This window comes from Falco punctatus, assembly GCF_963210335.1.
Source record: "Falco punctatus genome assembly, chromosome: 16".
Taxonomy (NCBI): domain Eukaryota; kingdom Metazoa; phylum Chordata; class Aves; order Falconiformes; family Falconidae; genus Falco; species Falco punctatus.
In genome coordinates, this window is record NC_137596.1 from 2,332,906 (window position 1) to 2,359,275 (window position 26,370).

The 26,370-nt window shown below is 50.0% G+C and overlaps 1 protein-coding gene across 35 annotated transcripts; it reads left to right on the forward strand.

Moving 5' to 3' along the window:
* The first annotated feature begins 993 nt into the window (after positions 1–993).
* MSANTD2 (Myb/SANT DNA binding domain containing 2) lies at positions 994–26,359 on the forward strand. Of its 35 annotated transcripts, none has more exons than XR_013923993.1 (6): positions 994–2,972; positions 12,483–12,552; positions 12,628–12,674; positions 14,119–14,248; positions 14,897–14,941; positions 15,574–15,664. XR_013923993.1 is itself a non-coding variant. In XM_080366490.1 (5 exons), the coding sequence occupies exons 1-5, from the start codon at positions 2,466–2,468 to the stop codon at positions 25,699–25,701; spliced, it is 1,725 nt and encodes a 574-aa protein (XP_080222616.1). In that variant the 5' UTR covers positions 994–2,465; the 3' UTR covers positions 25,702–26,359. The 35 variants fall into 35 exon arrangements, 17 of the variants coding, with proteins under 17 accessions (XP_080222616.1, XP_080222605.1, XP_080222619.1 ...); XR_013923994.1 differs by having other exon boundaries at positions 14,122–14,248; XR_013923995.1 differs by having other exon boundaries at positions 14,166–14,248.
* Positions 26,360–26,370: the final 11 nt, after the last annotated feature.

The window sequence follows — 26,370 nt, forward strand, 5'->3', positions numbered from 1 at the left end:
AGCTCCTGAGCAGGGGTGTTTCCATACGGCTCAGCGCTGGTGGGCTCAGGGATGGGGGGAAGGGGCTGGTGGCCCCCTAGGCTCGGGGACACACTGGCAGTGGGTGTGTCCCCATGGACAGCTGGCTCTGGGGACACCGGCAGCAGTGGGGACATCCTTTTGGGGACCCTGCTTTGTGGACACATGGCAAGGCTGATGGTGGGTACAGCGCTCTGGAGACACGATGTGGGGCTGGCAGTGGGGACATCCCTTTGGGGACACAGGGGTGGCAGCGGGTGCAGCCCTTTGGGAACACAGTTGCAGTGGGCACATCTTTTTGGGGACACTCCACAGGGGTGGCAGTGGGTACATCCCTTTGGGGACATGACACAGGGGTGGCAGTGGGGATATCCCTTTGGGGACATGGTGGCAATGGGCACATCTCTTTGGGTTTATGGTGGTGGCAGGGACATCCCTTTGGGGACACAGGGGTGGCAGTAGGGACATCCCTTTGGGGACATGACACAGGGCTGGCAGTGGATACCTCCCTTTGGGGACACGGGGTGGCAGTGGATACATCCCTTTGGGGACATTACACAGGGCTGGCAGTGGGTACAACCCTTTGGGGACATTCCACAAGGGTGGCAGCAGGTACATCCCTTTGGGGACACAGGGGTGGCACTGGGGACATCCCTTTGGGGACACTCCACAAGGGTGGCAGCAGGTACATCCCTTTGGGGACACAGGGGTGGCACTGGGGACATCCCTTTGGGGACACGCCACAGGGGTGGCAGTGAGTACAACCCTTTGGGGACACTCCACAAGGGTGGCGGCGGGTACATCCCTTTGGGGACACAGGGGTGGCACTGGGGACATCCCTTTGGGGACATGACACAGGGCTGGCAGTGGGGATATCCTTTTAGGGACATGGTGGCAATGGTGGCGGCGGGTACATCCCTTTGGGGACACAGGGGTGGCACTGGGGACATCCCTTTGGGGACATGGTGGCAATGGTGGCGGCGGGTACATCCCTTTGGGGACACAGGGGTGGCACTGGGGACATCCCTTTGGGGACACTCCACAGGGGTGGCAGTGAGTACAACCCTTTGGGGACACTCCACAAGGGTGGCAGTGGCTACGTCCCTTTGGGGACATGACACAGGGGTGGCAGTGGGGACATCCCTTTGGGGACACAGGGCTGGCCACCCCTTTGGGGAGGGTCCCAGGGCTGGCACTGGGGACATCCCCCTGGGGATAGGCAGCCGGCGACAAAGAGCCTGCCGGCCCCTGCCCGGTAAGGCGGGGGTTAATGTCGTCCGCCCCCCCCCCTCCCCGCCGCAGCCCCGCACCTCCGCCAGCCCCTAATCCCCGTAATTAGAAGGGGATAATTACGGCCCCTGATTGCTCCCGGCCGCTCTCCTGCCAGATGTGCTGCAGCAGGCAGGAGCGGGCAGCCCCCCCTAATCCTGCCCTTTCTCCGCACCCCCCCCCCATTTTGTTTAACCAACATGGCCCTAATTAAAGCGTTTAATTAAGGAGCCCGGACCGCGATGCCAAGCCGGGGGGGGGGGGCCCATAGGACCCCCAAACCCATCCCCGCTGCTTGGGGGGGGGGGGCGGGGGGGAGCTTGGGGGGATCAGATCTCATCGGCGCTTGTCAGTGTCGGCTTAAAGCAGAGCTGGGGGCGCAGCTGGGGGCCGGGACCCCCCGCCGAGCTGCCCCACCTCGCCCCGCAGCCCCGGTAACGGGGAGCTCGGCGGGCGGGGGGGCTCCCTCCGGGCCGGCACCGGGGCTGGGGGGCAGCTGCGGGCGTGGCCCCCCCCGGGCCCCGAGGGCGAGGGGAGCCCTGCTGTTTGGGGGGCTCAGTGCCTGGGGAGGGGCAGCCCTATACGTGAGGGGTGCGCAGCCCCGCATCCGGGGGTGCTCAGCGCCAGGGCTGGGGGATGCTCAGCCCCACATTCGGGGGGTGCTCAGGCCCAGGGCTAGAGGATGCTCAGCCCCACATTCGGGGGGTGCTCAGCCCCCAGGCGCATGCGGCCCGGAGGGTTATGAGGGGTTTGGGGCGCCGCCGTCCCTGGTGGGGTTCCCAGCCCCTACGGGGTCCGTGGGCTCTAAGCGCGCAGGGCCTATGGGGACTCCGCGGGACGGAGCCCCGGGCCCACGCCCACTCCCAGAACCACGCCCACTCCCCCTTGGCCTCACCCTATGAGCCCCGCCCCGCTCTGGCCACGCCCCCTCCATCCAAACCACGCCCCTCCCCGTTGGCCACGCCTCTTCCCTCACGACCACACCCCCGGCAGCACGCCCCGCCCCCTGGCCCCGCGGGACACGCCCCCTGGCCCCAAGCCACGCCCCTTGCCTCCCTCCCCGCCCCGGGCCCCGCCCCCGTTGGCCCCGCCCCGCCCGCCGCGGCGGCCGTGCCGGAAGTCCCGCCCGCCGGGGGAGCCCCGCGTCACTTCCGCCCGCTCGGTCCGGCATCTCCAATATGGCGGCGTCCTGCGGCTCCTCGCAGCTCCCGGCCGCCGAGCCGCCGCTGAAGATCCCCAAGATGGAGGTGCTGTCGCCGGGCTCGCCGGGAGCGCTGAGCGACGGCAACCCCAGCCTCTCCGACCCCTCCACCCCCAGCGGCGCCTCCCCTCTCGGCCCGGGGCCGGGGCCAGCGGCCGGCGGGGCCGGGCTGGGGGGCGGCGGCGGCGGGGCGGGGGGCCGCGGCGGGGCCTCGCCCTCCGTCTCCTTCTCGCCGGGCGGCGCCGCCGCCGCCGCCGCTGCCGCCGCTTGCCGCGGGATGTCCTGGACGCCGGCGGAGACCAACGCGCTGATCGCCGTCTGGGGCAACGAGCGGCTGGTGGAGGCGCGGTACCAGCAGCTGGAGGGCGCCGGCACCGTCTTCGGCAGCAAGGCCCCCGGGCCCGCCATGTACGAGCGCGTCTCCCGCGCCCTGGCCGAGCTGGGCTACGAGCGCACCCCCTCCCAGTGCCGGGAGCGCATCAAGGTACCCCGGCGGGGGGCGGGCGGCTCGTCCCCGGGGCGCGGGGCGGGGCTGGCCCGGGTGGCCATCTCCCGGGGCGTCCTATGGCCCTGGGGTGGGGGGGGGCGCGGCCCATCCGTGCGATCACCCCGCGGGGTGTCCCCACGCCAGCCGTCTTCCAGAGCATCCTGTGTCACAGAGCCGCTGTGTCCCCAGGGCTCAGCCCGGGTTTTGGCGCGAGGTGCGGGGGTACCGCGTCCCCTGAGCTCCATCCTTTCAGGATCTTCCCTGAAGCCTCCTTTGGCCGTGGCTGTGGGCGTCCCCTGAGCTCAGCCCTTCCTCTGGCCCTGGGTTTGGGGGCACCGTGTCCCTAGGGCGCAGCCTTTCAGGGTCTCTCCACAGTAGCAGTTTTCCCCAGCATCCTTTGGCCTTGGGTGTGGGGCAGCCCATCTCCTGGGCGCACCCGGTCAGGGTTTCCCCACACAGGCAGTTTTCTGGAGCATCTTTGCCTTGGCTGCGGATGTCCCCTGGGCTCAGCCCAGCCTTTGTGTCCCTGGGTGCAGGGCACCCTACTTCTGGGCTCAGTGCACTGGCTCCCTACAACACCCAGTTGGTATCTCCTGGCCAGGAGTGGGCTGGGGGCTGCATCCTGTGGGTTAACCCCTAACACCTGCAGCCTCCAGCAGCATCTTTCAGACCCAAGTGCTGCATCCTTTGGGTTCAGCCACTTAGTTGCTCCTCCGTGGATGGGCTGAGGCAGCATCCTTTGGTCCTGAGGGGGGAGGGACACAGCGTCCCAGCCGTCTGTGGACAGCTTGTGTGGACAGCCCCCAGCAGCATCATTTCCCCTGGGTTTTTGGGCGCTGCATCCCCTGGGTTGCCTCCTTCAGCCCCGAGTGTGGTGGGCACTGTGGCCTTGGATGGGTTGACTCACCCCCCTTACACGTCCTCCAGCATCTTCTGCGTGTGAGAGGGTGGCACTTGCTGCTCCCTGAACCCCCGCTGCAAAAGGGGGCTCCCAGTTAATCCAGTGATGATGGGTGGCTTGGCCTCTGGTTGCCCTCTTACACTTGTGGCTCCCTCCATTGCTTTGGAGTTGCTTAACAGGGTACGTCTTCCCCTGGCTTGCACCAGAGCGTGCTGCAGTCTCAGAAACCCCTTTAATAATTGAGCTGCATTAAACAGCCTGATGGGCTGCGTTTCCTTTGGCGGCAGGTTTTAAAGAGGGATCTTTCCAGTTGCATCGTTCCCTGGGGAAAAGGGAAAGGCTGGGTTTGGTGTCCATCTTGGGAGCAGCCGCTCCACGCATCCTGCTTTTCTGAAGAGGAGATATTTGGAAGGGGCATGGAATGGGGTGGGAATTTCTGTGGGGTTTCAGTTTCTAAATGTGAATGAAGGTTGGAAGGGCAAGTTAAATGTTCCAAGCTTCCTCCGGCTTTTATTTTCCCCTTTTCCCTGCCCATGCAGCTGCTTAAAATACCGATCAGTGAAAAAAGTAGTATCTTGTTATTGCTAGGGGTCAGTGAGGCTGTTTGTTTCTCTGTTCCTCTTCTCATCCATTAGATACAGCTGAGCCAGCCCAACTAGGCTGGGATTCTGCAGGTGTATATGCCCAGGCTGGTTTTGATTTGCAAAATACATGAATTAAGGTATTCTGCAGTATCGAGGATGCCCAGGAATAAGTGAGAGACTCGCCCTCTAGTCCCTGTTCATTAGAACAGCCTTCATCTCTTCAAGTAGTTGGTCAAAACAAATGCCCTTCCTATGGAAATTTTAGTTTCTCAGTGTATTTTCCCTTGTGTCATCTCATTGACTCCACGTATTTGCTGCTCAGGGATTTATTTCTCCTGAATGCATCCAAATATTTTTGAGAGGAATGTTGTTGCACCGTGAAACCTCTTTGAGCCCCTTGTTTTCTCAGAGGCTTTCAAGGTGCTTGTTGCTTAAATTGGTTCTGTAAAACTTTGGGCTTTGCCAGAGGCTGATGCACGGTGGAAAAGTTGCTTGAGGCGGTTTGTCTTTGTCCGCAAGACTCTGATGGTTTCGGGTTGTGGTGGGAGTCTGGGCAGCAAATGCAGAGGATCACTACCCCAATTCTGGCTGCAGACTCTGCAACCGTCAATGCTTTGGGGGATGCTGAGCAGGTTGTGAGGAGAGGTCTCGCTACTCAAGCAGCCCAGAGCTAGCTTTTCCAGTTCAGATGATGCTTTTGGATGGAGCTGGTTGCAGGTTGTGACTGCTTTGGGGCCAGAGCAAGCGTTGTGGTGACTGCTGGAAGATCCCGTCCTCCCAGCGGTTTGTGAGCTTGTTGGAGAGGACAATTCCCCCCTTTCCCTTAAGAAGTGATGCTTGAACACGTTTTGCCCGTGAAATGTTCAAGCTTGAAAGAACCACACATCACGCACCTGTCAAACAGCACAGAGGGAATAAAAGACCTCAAGGCTTGTATTTGTCACCTTGCAACAGCTCTGAGAGCAGACCTGTTGGGTGTTTCTAGATCAACACACAGTACATCAGGGCGGATTTTTCTTCAGTACTGTAACGTCCACTTGAAAGGTCTGGCTGGAAGGGAGTTGTCCGCTTTCCATCTGTGTGCTGTCTTGTGCCTGTGGTCACTCACAGGTTGGCCTGTCCTCGGGCCATCTGCCGGGTGAAGAACAGTTTGACATCAGTTGTGTCCGGTGCCCTACACCTACCTGAGCTTTTGCATATCCTGGATTTCCCTCCATGGGGGTCTTCATCTGGAGGAGCAAAAATGTTTGTCATTTTCAAAGCCTTTGGGCTCCCCGTAGGTTTTTTGACTGGAATCGCTGTGAAATGAATGCTCATTGAAAGCTGGGGTTTCTTGTGAGAGCCAAGAGTTGACCTTCGTACGGGGATTGTCACGATAGTGGCGGTAGCTTCTCCCAACCCTAAGATTCCAATTTTTGTCGGATTCCAGGTGGAATCGGCTGCTTGGCTCTCAAGCTTGGCCAAGAGTGAAAATCGCTTCTGGGTGTGGAGGGTCAATGCCTGAAGTCATCTCTAAGACAGAGTAGGACGACTTGAACACACTGTTGGAACAAGGAGGTCACAGGTACTCCGTGGTCCTCCACTGTCAGCTGTCTGAGCTGAAAATAGAACCGGGGAGATGGTGATGAAGGAGCATATAGCTGCATCATCCCATTTATTACCCGTAATGTTCCATATTTCCATGATTTTGTAGGATACTTAATGCCCACCAAGGGACAGTAGTGTGAAGGTTTTGCTGATGTATTATAAATGTAAATCGTGCTTAAACCGTATTGGATTCAACTTCTTTTATAAATGCGTTTTAGATAAGAACTCGATACTGGCTTTCTTCGGGACACCTGCCTTCCCTGGACTCTGCCAGATCTTGAAGAGCGAGTTAGAAATGAGCTGGAAAGGAAAAAGTCAACTCCGAAGAAGAAAGTTTTCCAGTTGTATCGCATAGATGCATTCTCTCCTAATTCAAACAGGATGCAAAGTAAGGTCCCGGTTCAGATTTTCGTCTGTCTCTTTAACATCTGCATGTGCTTTTCTGCACATAAGCAGTGCTGGCCTGCAAGCTGGGAATGAGACTGCTGTTGGGTTTGAGCCGCTCTGGAAGTGTCTGTTTCAAATTTAGGGATTCACATGTAACAGTTCCAGCAGCTTTTGCTGGTTTCTTCCTTTGGAAAGAGACCATGACTCTGACTTGGCTCTGAGGTCAGTGGATTGGTGAGCTCAGTGACTGGGAGCTGCAGGAGGATTGAAACGTCTCGATTTCTGCCTGTTAGGTTCCTGGAAAAGCTGTCTTGTGCTCTGTAGTTTTCCTCATCCTGGCATGTCAAGTTGTATCCTTAATCCTTGCTTGTTTAGCAATGTATTCTGACTGTCCCTTTGATGCAGAGCTCTCGTTAGAGTAATTTACAAAAGCGCACGTGCTTTTCATCCAGCCCTCCTCCTGTTTCCTCAGTATGTTCCCGGTGAAGGATTTAGCCTGGTTTGTGTATCCTGAAACTCGTCGCCTCTCTGCAGCAGTGCGTGGAGAGCCTTTTAAGTTTTAAGGTTTGACCTTAGCGCTGGTGTTTTGAGGCAGGCAACGGAATATTTGGCAAAACCCTTCCCAGACTTGTGCGCTGATTTTTGTGCCCTTCGCCTGGTGGTGGTGGATCAGCCAGGGAGCGGGAGGTTAGCTGTTAACTCGAGCTGCTTTTAACCACAGAAAAATGAGCCGTCGCCTCATGCTGTGAAGTTGCCGTATGAAGGCCAAAAGTCGACATATGCAGTATGTGTTCTTTGAGATCGCTTTCCATCGGGTAATACGCCGGGACATCATCGTTTCATCCTCTTCCAGCCTTCACACGTGGCTGCAGTGGCAGGGGGATACTCTGGGAAAGTGCAGGTGAGCTCAGGTTTTACAGTTGCTGCTGAGAGTGCAGAGCTGTGCGAGTCAAGGGGAATTTTCAGGCAACAAAGTCTTGCTTTATTTTAAAGGAGTGTTCTTGAATTTATGTGCTCCAGTTGTGGGTTGTTTTTTTTTTTTTTTTTTCAATACCGGATCTTAGGCATTTTTTTAAATCCGTGGAAGAATTTCTACTTCTGTTGTATGCATCTTTCTTCCTGGAAGAAAGAAATCAAAGACCCGCTCTCCTGACAGCGCTTTGCTTAGCTGAGCTGCGAGAGTGTTTCAGTGCTAGAGATTCCCTGGCTGCGGTTGGGGCTAGCGAGCCTTTCTCAAGCAGAGATAAATCCCTCCTCCTTAAAAGTTGCCATTCAGCGGCAGAAGACTGTAAAAATTAATTCAGGGGCATTTTTAACATGTCAGTTCTTCAGCTACTGCGGAAATGCAGCTTCTGCTTTTATTTGGTGAGAGCGTCACTGAAATTTGTTTGCTTCTCCCCGGAGTTGATGCCAAGGCATTGATTCAAAGAGAAGCAGCTTCAACATCTAACTCCTGGCTGCAGGAATTCGTGAGTCTCACTGCTGATCTCAAACCCCCTCCCCTGGTGTTGGATTTTCTGTATGTAGTGACCTCCTCCTCGCCCTGGATGAGTGACTGGAGGATTCTGCGGGGTTGTGGTTGTCCGCTAAGCATGTCATTCATTTTTCAAAGGAAAAATAAATACCTTGAAGACACTGCTTAAGCGCTCATAGACAATGCGGGCACAAAGGGGAGAAGGGAGTGCCACGAACCCACATGAAATGGGAAGGAGTGAAAAGTTACACCTGAGTATCAGCTCTTGGTGTTTTCTTGCTTTAAGCCATATGTAAAGCAATGACAACAGGGGCTGTGGTTTCAGCTGCTTTACAATGTAAACAATCTAATTTTAAAAACAACTTCACTCAAGATTTAAGGAAGGAAAAGCTGCGCTAACTAGACTGTGTCAGAAGTGATGCTTGCTGTAATCTAGTTTGACCTCCTGTGTGATATGGGAGATGGGATTTCACCCAGAATTTCATCATTGGGTCCAATGGTGTTGAGCAGAGTGGCTCTCTTTTAATTGGAAGACCTCAAATGATGGAGCATCAGTATGTTTCGTAGCCAACTGCCCACCTTCAAAACAGCTTTGCTTCCTATTTATTTTTAATGCCTTTTGTCTTTGTCTTGTGTTTGTTATCTCAGGCACAGGTCCTTGTCCCGGTAGCTCCACCGGCTGCAGTGTGTGCAGGCAGCGTTCAGGTTACCTCCAGATCTTTCTTTGGCTTAAATAGATTAAGATGTGCTGGTTTTTCCAGGCTGGGTGTTTCTTGTCATTTCTTGAATCCTCTCCAGCAGCCCAGCTTCTCACAGGAGGGTATCACGGGCCCCGGTAGTTTGGAGCAACTTTCCGTTGACATGTATAAGCTGGAAAAAACTAAACTTTTCAGTAACAAAGAACAGATTTATTTGTTTTACTCCTTCTTGGACGTACTGTGGGGCTGCAGCAGAGGAGCATCTCTGGGAGATGAGCATCATGTGGAGCAAACCCTCTTGCAGAGCAGCTGTATCCACTCTCTTCAGCCGGGGTATTTGTGGAGCAGTGTTGTGCTGGTAGGAACCTGGCTCACGTTGCACATGCAGGATTAGTGTCTTCACTGTCCAGCAGCTTCTCCAGCCACGCTGTGCGTCTCTGATGTTCTCGTCTGGTCATTCTGGTGTACCTGGGTCGGCCAGCGCTCATTGCATGGGTGCAAAATGATTCCCAGAGGGAGTTGGGAGCGAGCTGGCAGGATATGTCATTGAGGCAGAAAGGATTGATGGCCAGGATCTCATTGCAGAAGGACAAACTTGTTAAACTTGAACATTAAATCTCAGTTTGGGAGATTTATGAACATTAAATCTTTGTGTGGGAGCACACAATTTTTCCCTGTCATGCTCTTTGACTTGGGAAGGTGTTAAAAATCCTCCTCCCGATTTTTATCACTTGCCCTTAGCCCAGCACATGCAGGCAGGGCAGAAATTTTGGACATCCCATCAGCATCAGTTATTGCAGAGGCTGTTTTGACATCAGGGAAGAGTGCCAACAGCAACAGTGCAGGAGGTGTTGGATGGTTGATCATGGACTTTAATTATTTCAGAAGTGACTGGATGCACCTGAAATGCTCACCGGAATGAAGCTGGTGTGAAAGCACACAGCTTTGAGCACCAGTGCAGAGGCAGGTTCACTTTTATGACTCTCCCTGGTTATGGTCCGTGCTGTTAGGTGTATAAATTTGGGGGCCGAGTAGGTGATGCTCTCCGAACTGTTGTGGTCTCATTAGTCACCAACCCTCAACCACTGGTCCTGGTGAAAATTGGAGCTAAAGCTACCTTTGGTATTTCACTTCCAGCTTTTCCTGTGGATTTAGGTATTGCTTTCCACTGGTGACATTTTCTCAGCACTGCTGAAGGCAAGTGGCATGGACCTTCCTCTAGAGACCCTCAGCCCCAGGACTGGCAGCGACACGCTACTAGGATGCTGTTGTCTGTAAAGTTTTTAGCTTTCTGAACTGCATGAGAAGCTTGCCCCGTGGTGCCACCCACACTGATGCTTCATGCCACTCGGCTGAAGCTTGTTCTGGAGAGGAGCGTTTTCCCTCCCACTTGTGGGAAGGTTTGTGCTGCTTTTCATCTTCTGGAGGGGCTTCTGGCCTTGCTCCGCTTGTTCATGTGAGAGTGAGAACCAGCAGGAATTTGAGTCTGTGTGGTCTCTTGTGGCTTGCTGATAGCAGAGATGTGACCTCTTGAGGACATCTCGGACCTCTTTGGTCTACACGGCTGCAGTTCGTGTTTTCCTTGAAAGGAAGGTTTTGTGGGTGGCATAAAGATGTCTGTCCTGATCGCAGTGGAGGTGTGAAACTTCAAGTTTGATTTTAGGAATTGGGTGTTTCTGAAAGCAAGACAATCTACTGAAGTGTGGCTTTCATTGCTCTAAAGTAAGTAGCAACGGGTTAGAGCAGGTCATGCCAGGAGTAGGCTGAACCTTACTCATGCATCTCTGGAAGCCAGGCTCCGGCTGTGGGATGCATCCATCCCATGGAAACTCTTCACAGAGCCAAAAGTTGTTGGCTGTGGTGGGTGTGGGCATGGCAGAAGGTTTTCCTGGCCTGCCTTCTCAAGCTCTAACTAGTTACTCTTCTTTTCCTCCAGTGCTGTCTTAAACCAGGAGCTTAGTACGTCGACAGATGGAGGTGCCCAGGTGTGGAAGTACCTTTCCACAGGCAATACTGGAGAGTTTCTTCTCTCTGTCTAGCCTGATTAACATCAAATCCCTGAGAAGGGTATGAATAATTTTATTCTCAGCTCTCTAATAGCAGCAACTCACAGGGCATCTTTGCAGGCGACTATTTTGAGATGTGAGGTGCAGTCCGCCACTGCTGTGGGGAAGTTCATTGTCTCTCAGCACCACGTATCGCTGTGTGACTTCCTCACCTGGCTGGCCCACAGCTCGTTGTACCCTGGCTTCGTTCTCTCTTGGTCACTGGCAAAGTCCTGCCTCATCTATGTTTACCTCTGCAATTGGCTGTAGTGTTTCTGTAAATCATTCCTGTCCGGGCAAGAGCTTATTTTTTTAATACGTTTAATTGTGATTTAGAAATCGGCAGTGGTAGAAAATCTGCTGCGTGTGTTTTGTTGGGTTCTAGCTCTCGCTAACTAACCTAACTTGAAAACAGACGGCTTACCTGCCTTGACTGACATCCCTTATCTGTGTCTTCTGCGGTGACTTTGCTGCTTCGTGTCATTGTCCAGAGAGATCTCTGATTCCTATCTCAATCAGATGATCAACTTGTCTGTGTTCCCCCTCACCGCCTTTCTCCTCTCGGGACATTCTCATCGCTTTCCTTGTTCCATACCAGAGACCTCTGGGCCAGAGCCAAATCCTGCAGGAAGTCCTGTGGGTTTGGGGCACATCAGGATACAATTGAGGCTTTGCTCTTCGGTGCAAGGCGTGATTTATTTTGACTGCTGGTGTGTCCCTGAGTGCTGTGATCTAGCAGATGTGCAGCCACCTGTGGGGCTGGAGCCTTTGCAGAAAGGTCCAGCAGCTCCTGCAGTGCACACCTGCAAAGTCTGAGGGGGGTGGGGTGGGTTTGTACAGGGCTGCTTGTATTTTGCAGAGGAGTATTACAACTTGGTGTCTTGTGTTGGAGACACATTGAAATCCTCAGCTACCTTTCCGCAGTGATATATGGCTCTCTTGAGAGTTTAAGGTTCTCTTTCTTCTTTTATTCTGAACAGACCACAGAAATACCCTGTGTAGGTCTCATGTTCTCCTTGCACACGCCTTTTAACCTGAAAGTTCGTGAGCTAGCGGATTGAGCAGAGCTGTCCAGCTGCTGTAGCCCTGTTCTCTTGTACTCCCATCATCTAACCTGGGAATGAAGATGGCAAGACCTTCCGCTGTGCCGGTTGTCCCTCCATGCCCTACAGCCACTCCAGGTTTCAGAAGCCGTTTCTTTTGCCCTGCTATAGTTTCATCTCGTGTTGCTTGTGAGTATCCTGGCACGATGAGGGAGGAAGCTATTTGATACTGCTGTTCTTCATTTGGGGACGGGAAGCCAAGAACTTCTCTCTCCCATTAAGTAAAAGAGCATCTTCAGAGCTGAATGTTGTGCTAAGTGGTGCTCTGTGCCATTGGGACCCCTTCTAGGGCATTTAATTGACTTAAATAGATTAAAGTGGACACACCTGTAGGCCACCCAGCTGCTCTGCAGAGCTTGTAGCATCTCCCCGAGTAAGAGCACATCTCGGATCAGGGATCTGGAGTTTCTTGTGTTGGACCATCTCTGGGGTTATATAGAAAAAGCTTGCTGTGGTGTGGTTCTCCCTCATCTTATTTTTTGCTGGGAGGAGAACTTTGTCTGCAGGCTTCCTCGAAGTCGTTTCCTAAGGCTTTTCTGACCAGTGTTTCTGATTGTCGTGCTGTAGTTCCTGCAGAGTGATCAGTTCTCCTGTGGCTTCACTTGTAGAGAAGATGAGGGCTCGTAAGTTAGAAATGGTGAGGAAAAACCACGTTGAGCTTTTGACTGTCTCCTCCTTCGGATTTCATAATTCCAAATTAAGCGGGATAATCTGTCTTCGTATTGCAGGCAGTGCTGCAGAACAATAAGCAAAAGCCTCGGTCTCTTCCAGTCTGTGCAGTCACTGGGCAGTTATCAGGTCTGTTTTCAGTTACTTGTCCTAAATTTACTGGTTTCTTGTCTGTATGTATCAATATATGTATGTGCACTTTAGGAACCACGGAGCAGGAGTTGAGCTGGACACCAGGAGGAATAGAGGAGGTGCGTAAGAAAAACCTAAATCTTAAATCTTGGCAGTCAGAATAACCTGCTGGGAGAAAGGTGTCTGAACCATTGAGTGCTATAAAATGTCCAGGGGAGGTTTGCCGAAGTCAGAGCAATTATTTAGGTCTTACCAAGGTCTCTGAAGAAAACCATCATGGGAGGTGCAAACGACCGCAGAAGAAGAACCATCGATCTGGTCCATCTCACCCCCTGCCACGTAGAAGTGTGTGGGCATCCATGAAATGGAGCTGACCCGTGTTATGCAGAGGTGAACATCACTTAGAGAAGCGTTGGGGGCTGCCTGTTGGAGAAACTGGAGAGTGCCTCCAAGAAGAAAGAGCTAGTGGGGAATCTCTGTTCTCCAGAAAGCAAGACCAAGGAGCCACCAGCTGCTTGGCCACAGGCCTTGTGGTGCTTTTGAAAGCACCAAATGTGAGATTACCTCACTCAAGCCTTAGGTTATCTGCCGCCAGAAGTGGAGGTAAAAGATAGCTCACGCAGCCAGGTCCAGAAGCATCTAGGCAGGAACCTCAAAAGTACTCTTGATTTGCAAGACTAATGAGCAGTGAGAGTATTGTTCATTTATTTTTGCCCCCTTTCTGCATTGCTCCCTTTAATTCTTGTCCTAGTCTCCATCGACTTGATGCCAAGTTATTTTCATGGTAAAATAAGCCAGTTTGCAGCCTGAATGAAATAATTAATTGCTACTAGACTGCAACCTGGCGTGAGATACTCTAGCTCCATCGGTAGAGAGAGATGTTTGAAGCACACGCTTAAAACGGAGCAAGTGACTGTGGATGTTGAGGGTTCCCGAGAGGGCCTGGGCAAGAGTTTTGATGGTTTTTGGTTAACTGCACTGGAGACGGTTTGCTTAGCTTAAAGGCTGTTAATAATAATTCAGCTAGAGGCTCTAAATCTGCGGTTAACTCTGACGGGTAAGCTGAGGCAGATGTAAGAACTGGGGTTTGGGAAATATATTTCAAGAAAATCTGACCTGGGTGGATTAGAGAAAGAGTTTGGGAGCGAAACAAGAGCTCGCCTGTATCGCTCAGTGAGATTTGAGCTGAAAGGAGAGAAATGGGAGTGAAAAAAAACAATTTTTAACAACCAAATTGATCTGTACCCCAAGTGCTAGGACACCTGGTTTGCATCCGGTGAATATTGACAGGTTTCTTGGCCAGGTCTTTGGTTTCAGGTTGACATAGGCGGTTGTTTTCTACCCTGCTTGCAGACAGAAACTGAAAATGTGCTGGTGCCCATCCAAAGAGGATCTGCCTGTTTATCCCGAGAGGTAGTGAAGGCAGAACTGGGAAAGGTTCCACCTTAAACCACTGAATAACTCTGCTTATTGCTCCCTGTGTATTTATATGGGTTTTTTTTATTTTGTGTTCTTTCTGTGTGTGTCTTTTTGTGTGTGTGTGTGTGTTTGTTTTTGAAACAGCAGGGTAAAACTGACTTGCTGCTTAGCAGTTTTGCTTCTGCCCCCAGGGCTCTGAATATGACGAGGAAACTGGTTAGAAATGTATTCCTTTCCCGCTGATGCTGTTAAACCAGTATATGAGGAGCATTAGGTAGGTTTGAGCTTGCTGGAGATGTAAAAGTTGCTTTTTGGGGGGAAAAAACAAGCGGTTTTTGCAATTGTATGTGTTTGAAAGTCCGTTACAGTCCTTCTCCAGAAAGCAAGGTGACAGGACTAGCTCTTCCCGGATTAATGCCTCTCTTGAAGTACAGAGGCGGCTTTGTCATTCAAGCTAGAACCTGAACAATCTAATAGATTTAATATGAAAAAAAATATTTTCTAGCGCTCTACCAATCTGAAAACCATCAAAGTCCATCAAACCTGGGGCGCATCGTTATTTTTCAAAAGTAGAGCGGCGCTAAAATGAAAACCACGTTGAGGGATGCGCATAAAGATGTATTTTTATTTTTTTACCCCCAAATAGTTGTGTGTTCCTCCGGATTCAGGGGAAAACGGATGGAGATTGTAGGCTTCTATGGCTTTGCCTTGCGATTGTGCAGCGTCAGCCATCGGTGCGGGGTGTTAAAGGGATCCCCAAAAGTAGATGAGGCTTTTGCATCTTGTCTGTGTGGGAGGTTTCGGCCTCAGCGCTGTTTTTAAAGGTTTATTAGACAGAGCCGTCTTAGCATTGTTTCTTAATGCTTGATATCGAAGTCTGGGAATTTGGAGCATTATTGATTTGACCTCTTTTAAATTTCAGCAGCTTCACAAGAGGCAGAGTGAGTTAGTAAGGAATGCAAAATATGTAAGTAATATATATTTTCCTAGCTAAATAGTTTAGGCATATACATTTTGCACCTTTGTGTCTTCTTACCAGAGTGAGGAAGGTTGGACCGTCTTTGCTTTGGGGGACTCTTCTTTCTCTTTTCTTTTCTCTCCCCTCCCTGCTTCACCTTCTCCAAGCTGTGGGCACAACACCAGCTCTGCTTTTCTCCTCCTCGTAGTAGGTGTGCATTTTCTTGGCTGGTTGGTATCTCTGACTGGGGGTTTCTTGGTATTTTTGTTATATAAATTTTTTTTTTTTTTTTCCCCTTCGTTACATAGCAGATCTGGGGATTTTTTTGACGTGGGGAAGAGAATAAATCGCCCAAGTTAAATCTGACGAACCTGTAGCTGCTACACAACTTTGTCCTGTGTCGTAGATGTTAACACTAAATTGCTGCAGTGGCAATGTCAGATACGTACAATGCTTCCTGGTGGGTGTAGATTAATTTGGGAGCATTGCATTTAGCTCGTGAGCCTGAGACAAATACTCATCAGCACAAGTAAAAAACCCAAACCCTAAACTCTGCCTAGCAGCTGTGTAACTGTCTGCAAGTGAATGTATGTCCTTCCAACCAGTTGCCCCCTGATTAACGTGCTTTTTTTCTGTCTTAGACCCTTCGCAGGTGCTACAGCCGCGTGAAGGAGCATGGTGTTGGGAAGAGGAAAAGCAGCTACACGTTTGAACAGCTGGAGCAGGTGTTTGGGCAGGGAGGATGGGACTCCCAGCCCTGCCAGCCTGTCCTCATCAACAGCAGCGGCTTGTACCAGGAGCTGGAGTCGGACGGCAGCACGATGGAGGAGTATTCCCAGGAGGACTGGGGAAACCACAGTCAGGATCTTCATTGCTACCAGACCGGTGAACAGGAATTGGGTAAGAAATCCCACCTTGGAGGATCTTCATCCTCTGATTTTACCTGTGCCCTGTGCTCATACCTATCTGGTGTGTGCATATCTCAGTACCAGCTTCCACATTTTGGACATGATGTGCTCGAGATGCTGGGATGTCCTTGGGGAGAAAAGGGAAGGAAATTCCCCAGATCGTCATCAAAAGCAAACCGTGGTTCCTGAAGTATTTTATCATCAGGACTTGAGTTTAAGGAGCCTAACAGGAGGAAATAAGGGCTGTGTGGCCAGAAACGGTGGAGGGAGGAGGTGATGCATTCCCTGTCTCTCCTTCCCCTCAGTTTTACTTCCCCTCACAGGATTAGGGAGACACTTTCCCTTTCAGTGCTGCCATGCTTTGGAGGTCCTTGGGTGCCAGTTGAACCTGGACGTTACTGTTCAAACCCCATTGGCTTTAATTATGAACAGAACTTCAAACTGCTGCTATTAATACCAATGACTATAAAAAAAGAATGTTACTCCTTCTTCACTTATACTCTGTATACATGTTTTCCACATGTAAATATGCTTATATCCAGATGTGTGGCCTTTTTAAATAAAAAAAAAAAAAGGCAAGCTCAAGCTCCAGAATTGAAACCTAAACTGAACTCTTCCGCATGCTTTTCTTGCCTGAATTACTGGTGTCTCTGCAGAAAGATCAATATATTAATTAATTTGGAGACTTGGTTGTTGCTTGTGGCTTACTGAACTGTGTTACATGGAGCAAGGTACCACATTTTGCTTGAAAACGCACACTGATCTGAGCAGTTCTGTGGAGAAGTGGGTTTCTTTAAGCATATTTATCTCTCTTGAGCCACTGATCCTAAGGGTGCATGTTCCTCCATCGTCTGAGCAAGGGGGTTGTTTTCACAGCATCAAATTTTAAGTCTATCAAATTCAACGGGCACCCAAGCGAAGCAGTAGTTAGGAGGTGAATTGGATAAAAAGGCTCATGGTACGATGATGGTTTTTTTCCGTTGTGGTTTGTAGGATGAAACAGGGAGAGGAGATGCAGTCATGTATCTGTACTCACCTGTGTTCGGGGGACCGGTGAATTGGGATGCTTTGAAAGAGGCTTAAATCACAGTTTAACGTTAAAATATGTGAGTTGGTTGTTAACTGCATTCCAGTTCCCTCCGACTCCTTCCCCAGGGGATTTAGAAGTCAGAAATATATGGGAGAGAAACAGTGGGGAGAAGAGTGTGTTACAAAATGTATGTAAACGATGGGTAATTCAATCTAGTTCGACTCATTCTAGTGAGTCAAACTGTGGTTTCCCGGTTTGTCACCATTTCCCTTCAGTCAAATCGGAGGCATTTGCGTGCACTTGGGCTGACAATATTCGTAATGTTCAGAGAAGTTATGAGAAAAGCACTTAGCACACAGCATCTAAATGGAATACAGATGCATTTGTTCGGGTCCTTGCTCTTCAAACGCACCATTGAAAGCAGACCAGCCTTTTTTCTTTCTTTTTCCCTTTTTTTTTTTTTTTTTTTTAAACAACGTAGTTTGCAATTAAATTGATTTGTGATTTAATAGCAGGAATTGTAGTCTGAAGGTTTTGCACTTGCAGAGATAGATGCAGATCTTAACTGACCATGTCACTTCCAAGGAGAGAAAAAACCAACGCCCCAACACTGTTCAGTTATGCAGGATTTAGGAACTGGGGCTGTCTCGTGCAGAACTCTAGCCTAGCTTAGGAAGTAACTGATTTATTTTTTTTTTGTTTAATTTTGGCCTTTAAAAAAAAAAATGGCCCGGGAACATTATTTAAAATATAATAATGTGTTGGAATTTTACCTTTCAGATGAAATGCCTACCACAAAAAGAACTTTAAAGATAAAACAGGAATCTTCAGAAGATGCACAGTAAGTAATTTATGAATGTTTTACCCTGAAAAGTATTTCCCTGGGGATGCTGTGCAGGAGGGGAGGATATTTGAGACTTCTGATTATAATTATAAATACATTGTGCAAGACTATTCATACAGTTGAATCTGCTTTATGCATTATTCCAGTTACCTCAGAACATCTGAAAAGCTTCACAACTCTGTTTCTTCTTGGCTTCGTCATTCAGCAAACGAAACAAGAACTTTACTACATGAATGCAAGGACTTAAAATGTGGATAAAATACGTATCAGATTCATCAGGGCTGTGTTTGAGCAGGCTGTGGGTATCATGACACGAGGCCAAACTCTTGGATTTATTTGTAATCCTGGTTTTGATTGGGTTTTGGTGGGTTTTTGTCCCATTTGCCTGAAGTTTGCTCCTTTGGATGTAAGGAAAAAAGAGAATACAGGAGGAAAGAAAGAGCGAGAAGAGGGACGCGTCAACCCAGTAGTGGTGTGTACTGTTGGCTTGGTGTGAGTAATGCTTGCAGGAAAAGTTCATGCATCTCTCCCCCTTGGTGGGAAGGCATGCCAAAGCTTGTTATTTTTTATTATTATTATTTTTATAACTTTCCAGAGCTGACTTGTAACCTTTTGGATCAGTTTAATCAGACATATACTGGAGCATTTCAAATGCTTTGAGCATGCGAACGTCCCTTGCCTCGCCAACAATAACACAGAGCATTGCAAAAAATGAAAGGAATTGTGCCGTGTTTACTCGGACCAGGGTCTGCTTGCTTCTGACCTTTAGGGGGGTTTAAAACGTGCAGGGTGGTTGCAGATCTCTCTGCAGAGGGAGTGACCCGTCACAAATTGGCTCGCAGACCCCTCTGGGTGGGTTCCACACGTGAGATCCCCGACAGGCATTTGTAGAGTCATCCAAAATCAATCTGGTGTTTCCTTCGCTGGAAGAGGAGCTCCTGCAGGGTAGGAAGCCATCAGCGTGGTATACATTAACGTAGTGTCCCTGGTTAGTAATGCAACAGAGGCTTTTTACTGTAACTAAATGAAAAAAAATATCCTCCAAAACAAACAAACAAAAAAAAAAGCAGCAGCGGTTTTCATTGTAATGGCCTCACTGCATCAAACTCCTTGCTTCAGATGGATTTTCACAGTACCTGAAGGTGACTCTTTTGCTAATGCGGAGCAAATTCGGTTTAGCAAGTCAGGGATGACATGGAGAAAAATAATTTTTTTCACGATAAATGTTACTATTACCTCTTTGAACAGTTTCTTGGGACTGTTCTGGGATAATTCTACCTTTCAAGGTGTGCTTTAGGGAGCTGCATAGAAAATAGTCCTGAATTTTCTGGGGTGGAGGCTTGAACTGCCTGAATCTTCTCTTCAGGTTTTGATGTGCAGATGGACGGCTGGATTAGATTTGGTAGATTAGACCTTCCAGAGTTTTCTGGTCTTCCCCCCTGCCCTCCCCAAGCTCCCTGTAAAGTGCACAGAAGTCTCTGAACTGTCGGATATTTTGTGAAGCGTGCGGGTGATAAGCACATCTTACGTGCTCAGTCTAAGCACAAAGCATCTTCCAACACAGAGTTTTGCAGAAAACTGCTTTTCCCCCCTCCTTTATGAGAGCAAGGAACTTTTAAACTCTGACTTAGTAGATTAAAAGCAGTCAGGGGAAGCATGGCTGATGTGAAGATAAGCTGAGTATTTATTTATTATCTTCAAAAAGTAAAATTGCGCCCATTCTTAAAAGCCACAGACGATAGATGCCAAACTTTTTCACCTCTTTGGCCAGCGTTCTGAAATACATATAACTTATTTCAAAGAAGGTGGGGGGGCTTCGGTTCATCTGCATTCTTGGTCAAGTGCAGATTCTCGGGAGAAATAATCTCAATAAAATTGGGGGGAGCGGCAGCGCTTTCACATTCTTTGCTGAACCTTGTGATGTGATTATTGACACAGAGAAATTGCAAAGTGACAATGCTGGACTATAAGCACATGTATTGCTAAAATCTTGCTTTTGCTTCCTTCTGTCCCTCCCCTGGGTTTTCTCGAAGGGCTTTTTTGGAGCTAAGCAGCTTGCAGAAAACCACGGGAGCAGATGTGCACCATGACATTATTTTTCTAGCAGAGAGGGTGGGAGAGTGCCACCGAGATGCTCGCTATGGGAAACTTATCCCTGAGCTCTTTGGGTGCTGGAATTTGTTCTGGCCCTTCTTTTCCCAATAAAGCACACACGTGTGAGGCTTCTGTCGCTGTCAACTGGCCACAGACCTGCAGAGACGGAGGGAACTCGCTTTGCTGCTGCTGCCTGCGAGGGTTCGGCTGTTCTTGCCGGTGCCGGGACCTGATCACGCACCAGCAAACCTAACGCGTTGCGTCTCCAAGCAAGCTGCACGGCACGTTAGCACGGGCAGCGCTGCCTCCCTTAGCTTCAGGTAGTAAATAACTGGCCTCCAAGGTGTGTAAGAATTTCCTGGGCTGCCTAATTGTCAGCGGTGTAAGAAGCGAAGAGCAATAGGTAAGCTGCGTCCAGGTCCTGTGGTCCGTCAGCTGGATGCTCCTTCCCCACGTCGGCTCAGCTGTTGCATCCCCTTGGCACGCTGCTGCCTCCAAATAAACTGTTTTGAAAAAGTGAAACGCTACTTAAGACTCTGTTCTGCTATTTTCAATTTATTTGAGGAGTGGTTTGATTCACTTGCGGGCTTTGTGAAGATGAACTAGAAAAAGCTCGGGGAGCTGGGTCCTTCACTGAAACCAGCTGTTTCAGCCTCTTTGAAGTCTGCTTTTGTTTGGAAACAGCCTTAGAACAAATTTGCACCACGTCTTGTCTCGCGTGTTTCCTCATTTGAATTGCAAAAGCTTCCGAGGAGAAAGAAATGCAGATGGCCAGTCTCCAGCAGGGAGGTAGTGGTGTGACGATAGGGTGAAATCCAGCTCTAGGGCACCTTCTGCAGATGAACAATGAGATTGTCCTGTGACACAGGGTAAAAACCCTCTGCTAGCTGAGATTTTTTTTTTTCTGTTGAAAAATAAATAATGGTAACAGTTTGACTCTTTGCTGCTTGTAATACCTCTGCTCAGCTGAGTCGTGGAGATGCTGGATAAAGCCTGGGAAAGCAAAGCTCAGCGGGATGCCCCGAGCCATCAAGTCCTGGTGGAAGCAGGAAGAGGAGATGCTAAAACCAAAAAGCAGAGCTTTTTAAAATTCTGTTTTTCCTATTGCTTACTCTGGGCTCGAAGTGATGGATTCCCCCTGTGGAAAGCCCTTCTCTCCCATACGTGAGGTGCTGCCGGAGATCATCTCTAGCAAAATTATTCCTCTTCCCAGCAGGAGCAGTTTGAGTGACTAATTTTTTTCACCAGAGCTTCAGCTCTATTTTGTGCCGCACTAAACTTAGCGACAGTATTTATAGTGTAATTAATAAAGGTGGGGGCTTTTTTCTTCCCTTTTTTTTTTTTTTTTTTTTTTTCTCTCTCTCTCTCGGTTCTTAGCTCTGTTGAATGAAAATCTACCCACGCTGCTTTCTCCTGTCTCTGGGTTTGGATGGGGCTGATTTCTTTAAATTGACTTCAGCTGTCTGTCTCGAGTCGGCTGAGTGTGTAACAGCAGGGGAATGCGGCTGCGTGCCACCAAACAGCCCGATGCTCCGCCAGCGCTGGCCGTGTCCCCCCCCCAAAGGTGGCCTTGCACATCTGTTACGCTCCAAGAGATGGAGAAATTTGGCAGAAAGTAAACCCCCTTGCTTTCTAGCTCTCCTCACCGGAACGGGAGGTTGGGTGCAGCAAGGTTTAAATTCTGAGTGATATCCAATTTGCCACTACTAGTCCTGTCATGTTTAATGTGTAAATTAAACCATCACTGTTCTGGATGCACTAAGAGCGGTCTTCACCTTCGGTCCTGTCATACTCCAGGGTTTGGTCGTGTTCAGTGAGAAACTGTGACAACTGGCTACTTAAACGGTGCGGTTTTATTTGTGCAACAGATATAATGGGGTTTTTTGGATTGCCGGTGATTTCTGCCTGCAAGAAAGCACGTGCAAGTATGATGTTATTAAGTATAAAATGTATGAAAAGGTTATAAATAACACAGCCTGGCTATAAATGTTGGGGAGTACTCTCTAGAGAGATTTTTTTTTTTAAGATTCCTGAGAAAAGTGTTCAGTGTCAATCTCACCCAAGGGGGGAAGAAGCAAGGCTCAGCCCATCGGCCGATCCCAGTAGGCTGAGATGGAGTTTCCCTTGACTTGCTCGCGGTGATATCTTCTCCTCCAAAAATTCCCCATTTCCCTGGCTATTTTACATCCTTTCTACCTTCAAGGTGGAGTTTGAGCGACTGTAGTCCTACGTACCTTTTACCACGATCGGTGTACGTTTCTCTCACTTCACGTAAAGGTATAGTTGACAAGAAATGGAAGGCGCAGACTCGGAGAGGAGCGGTCGCTTCTTGGAGGCGGGTAGCCTTCGGGGTGGAGGTGCGTTTTGGTATTAAAATGATACTAAAATGGGCAAAGTTCACAAGAGGATAGCACTTTGGCAAGGTCTCAAGAAACCGTTGGCTCAGGGGACCAGATGGGCTGGTTATCAGTGCTAGAGGACCATTTTTTCCCATTTATCACCACGGAGGCTCCGCTCCGCTCCACCCTCTGTGGGGTGTTGCAGGGAGTTGCCATCCCAGTGGATTCCTCGTAGTTGGCTACAGCCGTGTCCCATCCTGGGAGCTCTTCGATTTTATACTTTTCCTTAATGGGTGAACAATGCTACGTTTTTCATATAAACCTTTGGTTTCAGATGCAAACCTTAATTTTACTAATAAATCCACAACATCCAAAAGCCTAAAAAAAAAAAAAAGACATTTTCCAAACGTAGCCGTGCTGTGCTGCTCGGCATCTGAAGAAGCTGTAGAGAAGCTTTGAAACGGTTCGGGAGTGCCGCGGTGCTTGTATGCAAACAGAAATGGATTTGGGGTGAATTTGGGTTTCTCTTGTATGGTGTTCCTCTCCTTGCTGCTAGACGGGGGGAAGTGGAAATGACTCCTCAGAAGTATCTTAAAATAAGGAACAGGAGTTTGTTGACAGTGCAACAGGCGTTTTTAAACCCCCCTGGTTCAAACTCAGCTCCGCTTGCCAGGCAGGTCCCCTCCTTGGTGCTCTGGAAACTCGTTTAGGCTCCGATCTGCGATGGTGGCGGAGGTGTGCTTGCCAAAACGCCTCTGAAGGTCTGTCCGGGAATCTTCTGGCATGGATACTGCTGCTAAATAGTTAGGATAGACGGCATGTGGATGGATGTGGTCCCTCCTGTCGCTCCAGTCCCAGCCTGGACTGCTCGGACCCACTCCGGGGAGCTTGGAGGTTGGCAGCGCTGGTGTGCTCCGGCCGTCGTGCACGGAACTGCTCGACACGAAGCTCCGCAGTGCTGAGCCTGGTGCCTGCGCTCTGCCCCGTGGGTACCGGATCACCTAAAGGACAACCAGCGCTTGGAGAACCTTCCCAAAATCACCTGCGTTGTGTTCACACCTGTAAGAGCGGGTGCTGCGAGGTTGGACCTCTCCAGCACCACAGCCGGGGTCTGCAGCTCCCAACCCTTGTTCTATTTTTTGAAACTCTACGTTGATTTGATGGAAGAATCTCCAAGTAGAGATTTATTGGGCAGAAATGCAGCTGCCAGAGTGTCAGTCCCAGGGGTTTCCGTGTGCGGTTTGAGGGAGGTCATATCTGCTCTTGCTTAAAGCCTTCCGTGTCCCTCACCAGTCTCGTGCTGGACTCCACTGGGAAGCTGCTGGGAAAGGCTGATCTCCGGCCCGTCAGCGACTGCGGCAAAGGAACTGGCGAGAGGAGGGAGGTTTGAAAAGAAGAAAACTGGTGTCACGTGGAACTGATGAAGATGTTCTCCTGGTGGGATGTGGGGGGAGAAAGGGTCTTCGTGGGGGGAGAAAGGGTCCTCGTGGGGGGAGGAAAGGTCCTTGTGGGCACGTGGGGACCCCCGTGTGATTGCAGTTCGGCTTTACAGGTGCGGCACAGCAGCTACAGGCGAGGGCTTGCACGGAGCAAACTTAAATCCCGTTTGTTGGACCGAGAGAGATTTCTCTATTACCAAGCGAGTCGCATTATCTTCCTACAGCTTTGATTATAGGACAATAACTCCTAAAATTAGTAGTTCTCCTTACTAGCTAATTACGCCCTAACTGCCTCATTCATCCTAGAGGAAGCTGTTCCAGCTTGCTTCAGGCGCACGCGAACGCGCTCTCCCGATGGCTTAGCAAAGCGTAAATCCATCCGTGGAAACTTGCTTGGATGCCGGCGTCGTTACTGGAAGCGAAAAGAAACTTTTGGAAACGCGGGGATTTCTTTATTGGCTCTCCAGAGGGATTTCTGCCGTCCGTCCCGCAGCGGGTGGCCGCATCGGTTGTGTCACCTTCACCGGCATCTTCTGCCCTGCGGGGTCGGTCCCTTGAGCCGTGTTTGGGATGCAGCTCAGGGACCGAGCCTTTCGGAGGGGCTTGGCGCACCGTTTTATGGTTTTTACAATTCCAGCCTCTTTCACTGGACTTAATTTGGGGGTAAATTTGAAATGGAAGCTTTTTGAGTGGCAGCTGCAAATTAGGGCTGCAGCTCCGGTGGTCTGTGACGGACTGCGGGCTGTCATTATTTTTTACAGTTATTCTCCCAGAAACTGAGTTTGTTCAGTGGTGCCGGGCGCGTGTTCGCTTGCGGTTGCTTCGGACCAACGCAGGTGGGAGAAGGACGTTTCCACGCTGTGTCTTTTTTGGGGGTTGGGAAGAGCAGAAATCGTTCTTGGAAGCTGGACTTGGGGGTTTATCGGCGATCGTTTGCTTTCCCGGGTTCTCTCCCGCAGAACTTTTGGCATGCAGTTCCATTTCCAGCAGAGATCGGCGTTTGCTTCCGATACTGGAAGGGGGTTGGGTTGGGTTTTTCTGTGATTTTGCTGAGATTAATTAAAAAGCAACCATCGGGGCGGGGTTATAAACCAGAAAGTCACGTAGCAATATAGGAGGTATATAGTAATAAAATACCTATGGCTTAAAAAGCGGCTGAGGAAGCTGAAAGGGATTAATATTTTCTGCAGGTTGCCAGGATGGTTTCGCAGCGCCAGTTTACTGATGCCTTTATGCTTCTGTCTGTGTTTTCTAATTTCCAGGAAGCGTGACGTCATGCAGAATATTATGCAAATCTTGGAGTCGGTCCAGTTGAAGTGGGAGCTGTTTCAGAGCTGGACGGACTTCTCCCGGCTACATCTTTCTAACAAACTGGCCATTTTCGGCATCGGTTACAACACCCGCTGGAAGGAGGATATTCGTTACCACTACGCGGAGATCAGCTCGCAGGTACCCCTCGGCAAGCGGCTCCGGGAATATTTCAACTCGGAAAAACCGGAGGGTCGGGTTATCATGACCAGAGTGCAGAAAATGAACTGGAAAAACGTTTATTACAAATTCCTGGAGATCACCATCAGCGAAGCCCGATGCCTGGAGCTGCACATGGAGATCGACTGGATACCTATTGCTCACTCCAAACCCACCGGAGGAAACGTCGTCCAGTATTTGTTGCCGGGAGGGATCCCCAAAAGCCCCGGCTTGTACGCCATCGGTTATGAAGAGTGCCACGAGAAGCCCCTCTCCCCGCTAGCCGAGCACAGGGGGACCGATCCTGGCAATGAGACTCAAGGGGAGCTGGAGGTCCCTTCGCCGCAAGCCTCCCTCCGGGTGGATATGGAATCCGCCCGGATTATCTACTGTTACCTCGGCATCGCCGAGGTCCGGACTCTCCAGCAGTGCCTGTTTTTACACTTTCAGGCAAACACCAAAACCTTCAGCAAAGATTGGGTCGGGATCAACGCCTTTTTATCTCAGAACTGCATCGTTGAGCCCGGCGTGTCGCCCAAATCCATCTACATCAAATTTGTGGAAGTGGAGAGGGATTTTCTTTCCGCCGGCTCTTTGGTAGAGTGCCTGGAAAAAGCCATCGGATACCCCTTAAAATTTAACAACTGAGTCTCGTCCTTCATAAGGATTAGGGCTTTCTGCCCCTTTTTTCCATCTCGCTACCAGACGCTTTCGGATCCTGTCCGTTCACAGCCGGGCAAGTCAGACTTTTCCGCCTGGAAACGAGTTTTGGGGTGATAAGAGGCTTGTGGGCGCTTCCCACGAGCTCATCGCCAGCAGGCGAGCGCGTCCTGGCTCTCCTGCCAGCCGGACCGGCCGGTTTTCCTACCGGAGCGGCGCAGCGAGGAGAAGCCCCCGGCCCATGAAATGACTGTAGGTACATTCCACATTGGACAAGCGCGTACACGTGGCGTTTTCATACGAAAAGCTGTTTTTTTTGGTTTTTCTTTATTCCACGGTGTCTCATTTTTACGCATCCGTCTCTCTAAGTGTTATTATGGATCTGAATAAATAAGCAATAGATAACGGCAAGTTAAACCTTGAATCACGTTAAAGGAGACTGTTTTTCAAAGCCACCCTTAGATACTATTGTATATAATTTAGAACTTCACTTTTTTCACCCATCAAGTGTTCTCCTCTCTCCAAACAGTGTTGCCTGCAAAAAGACTTTGGTTTCTGTGATGTATTCCACTTTACTAGTAGTGTTGCCATATCTGCTTTTATTTTATTTTATTTTTTAACATTAAAATAATTCCTGGCCTTTTTATTTTTCTTTTT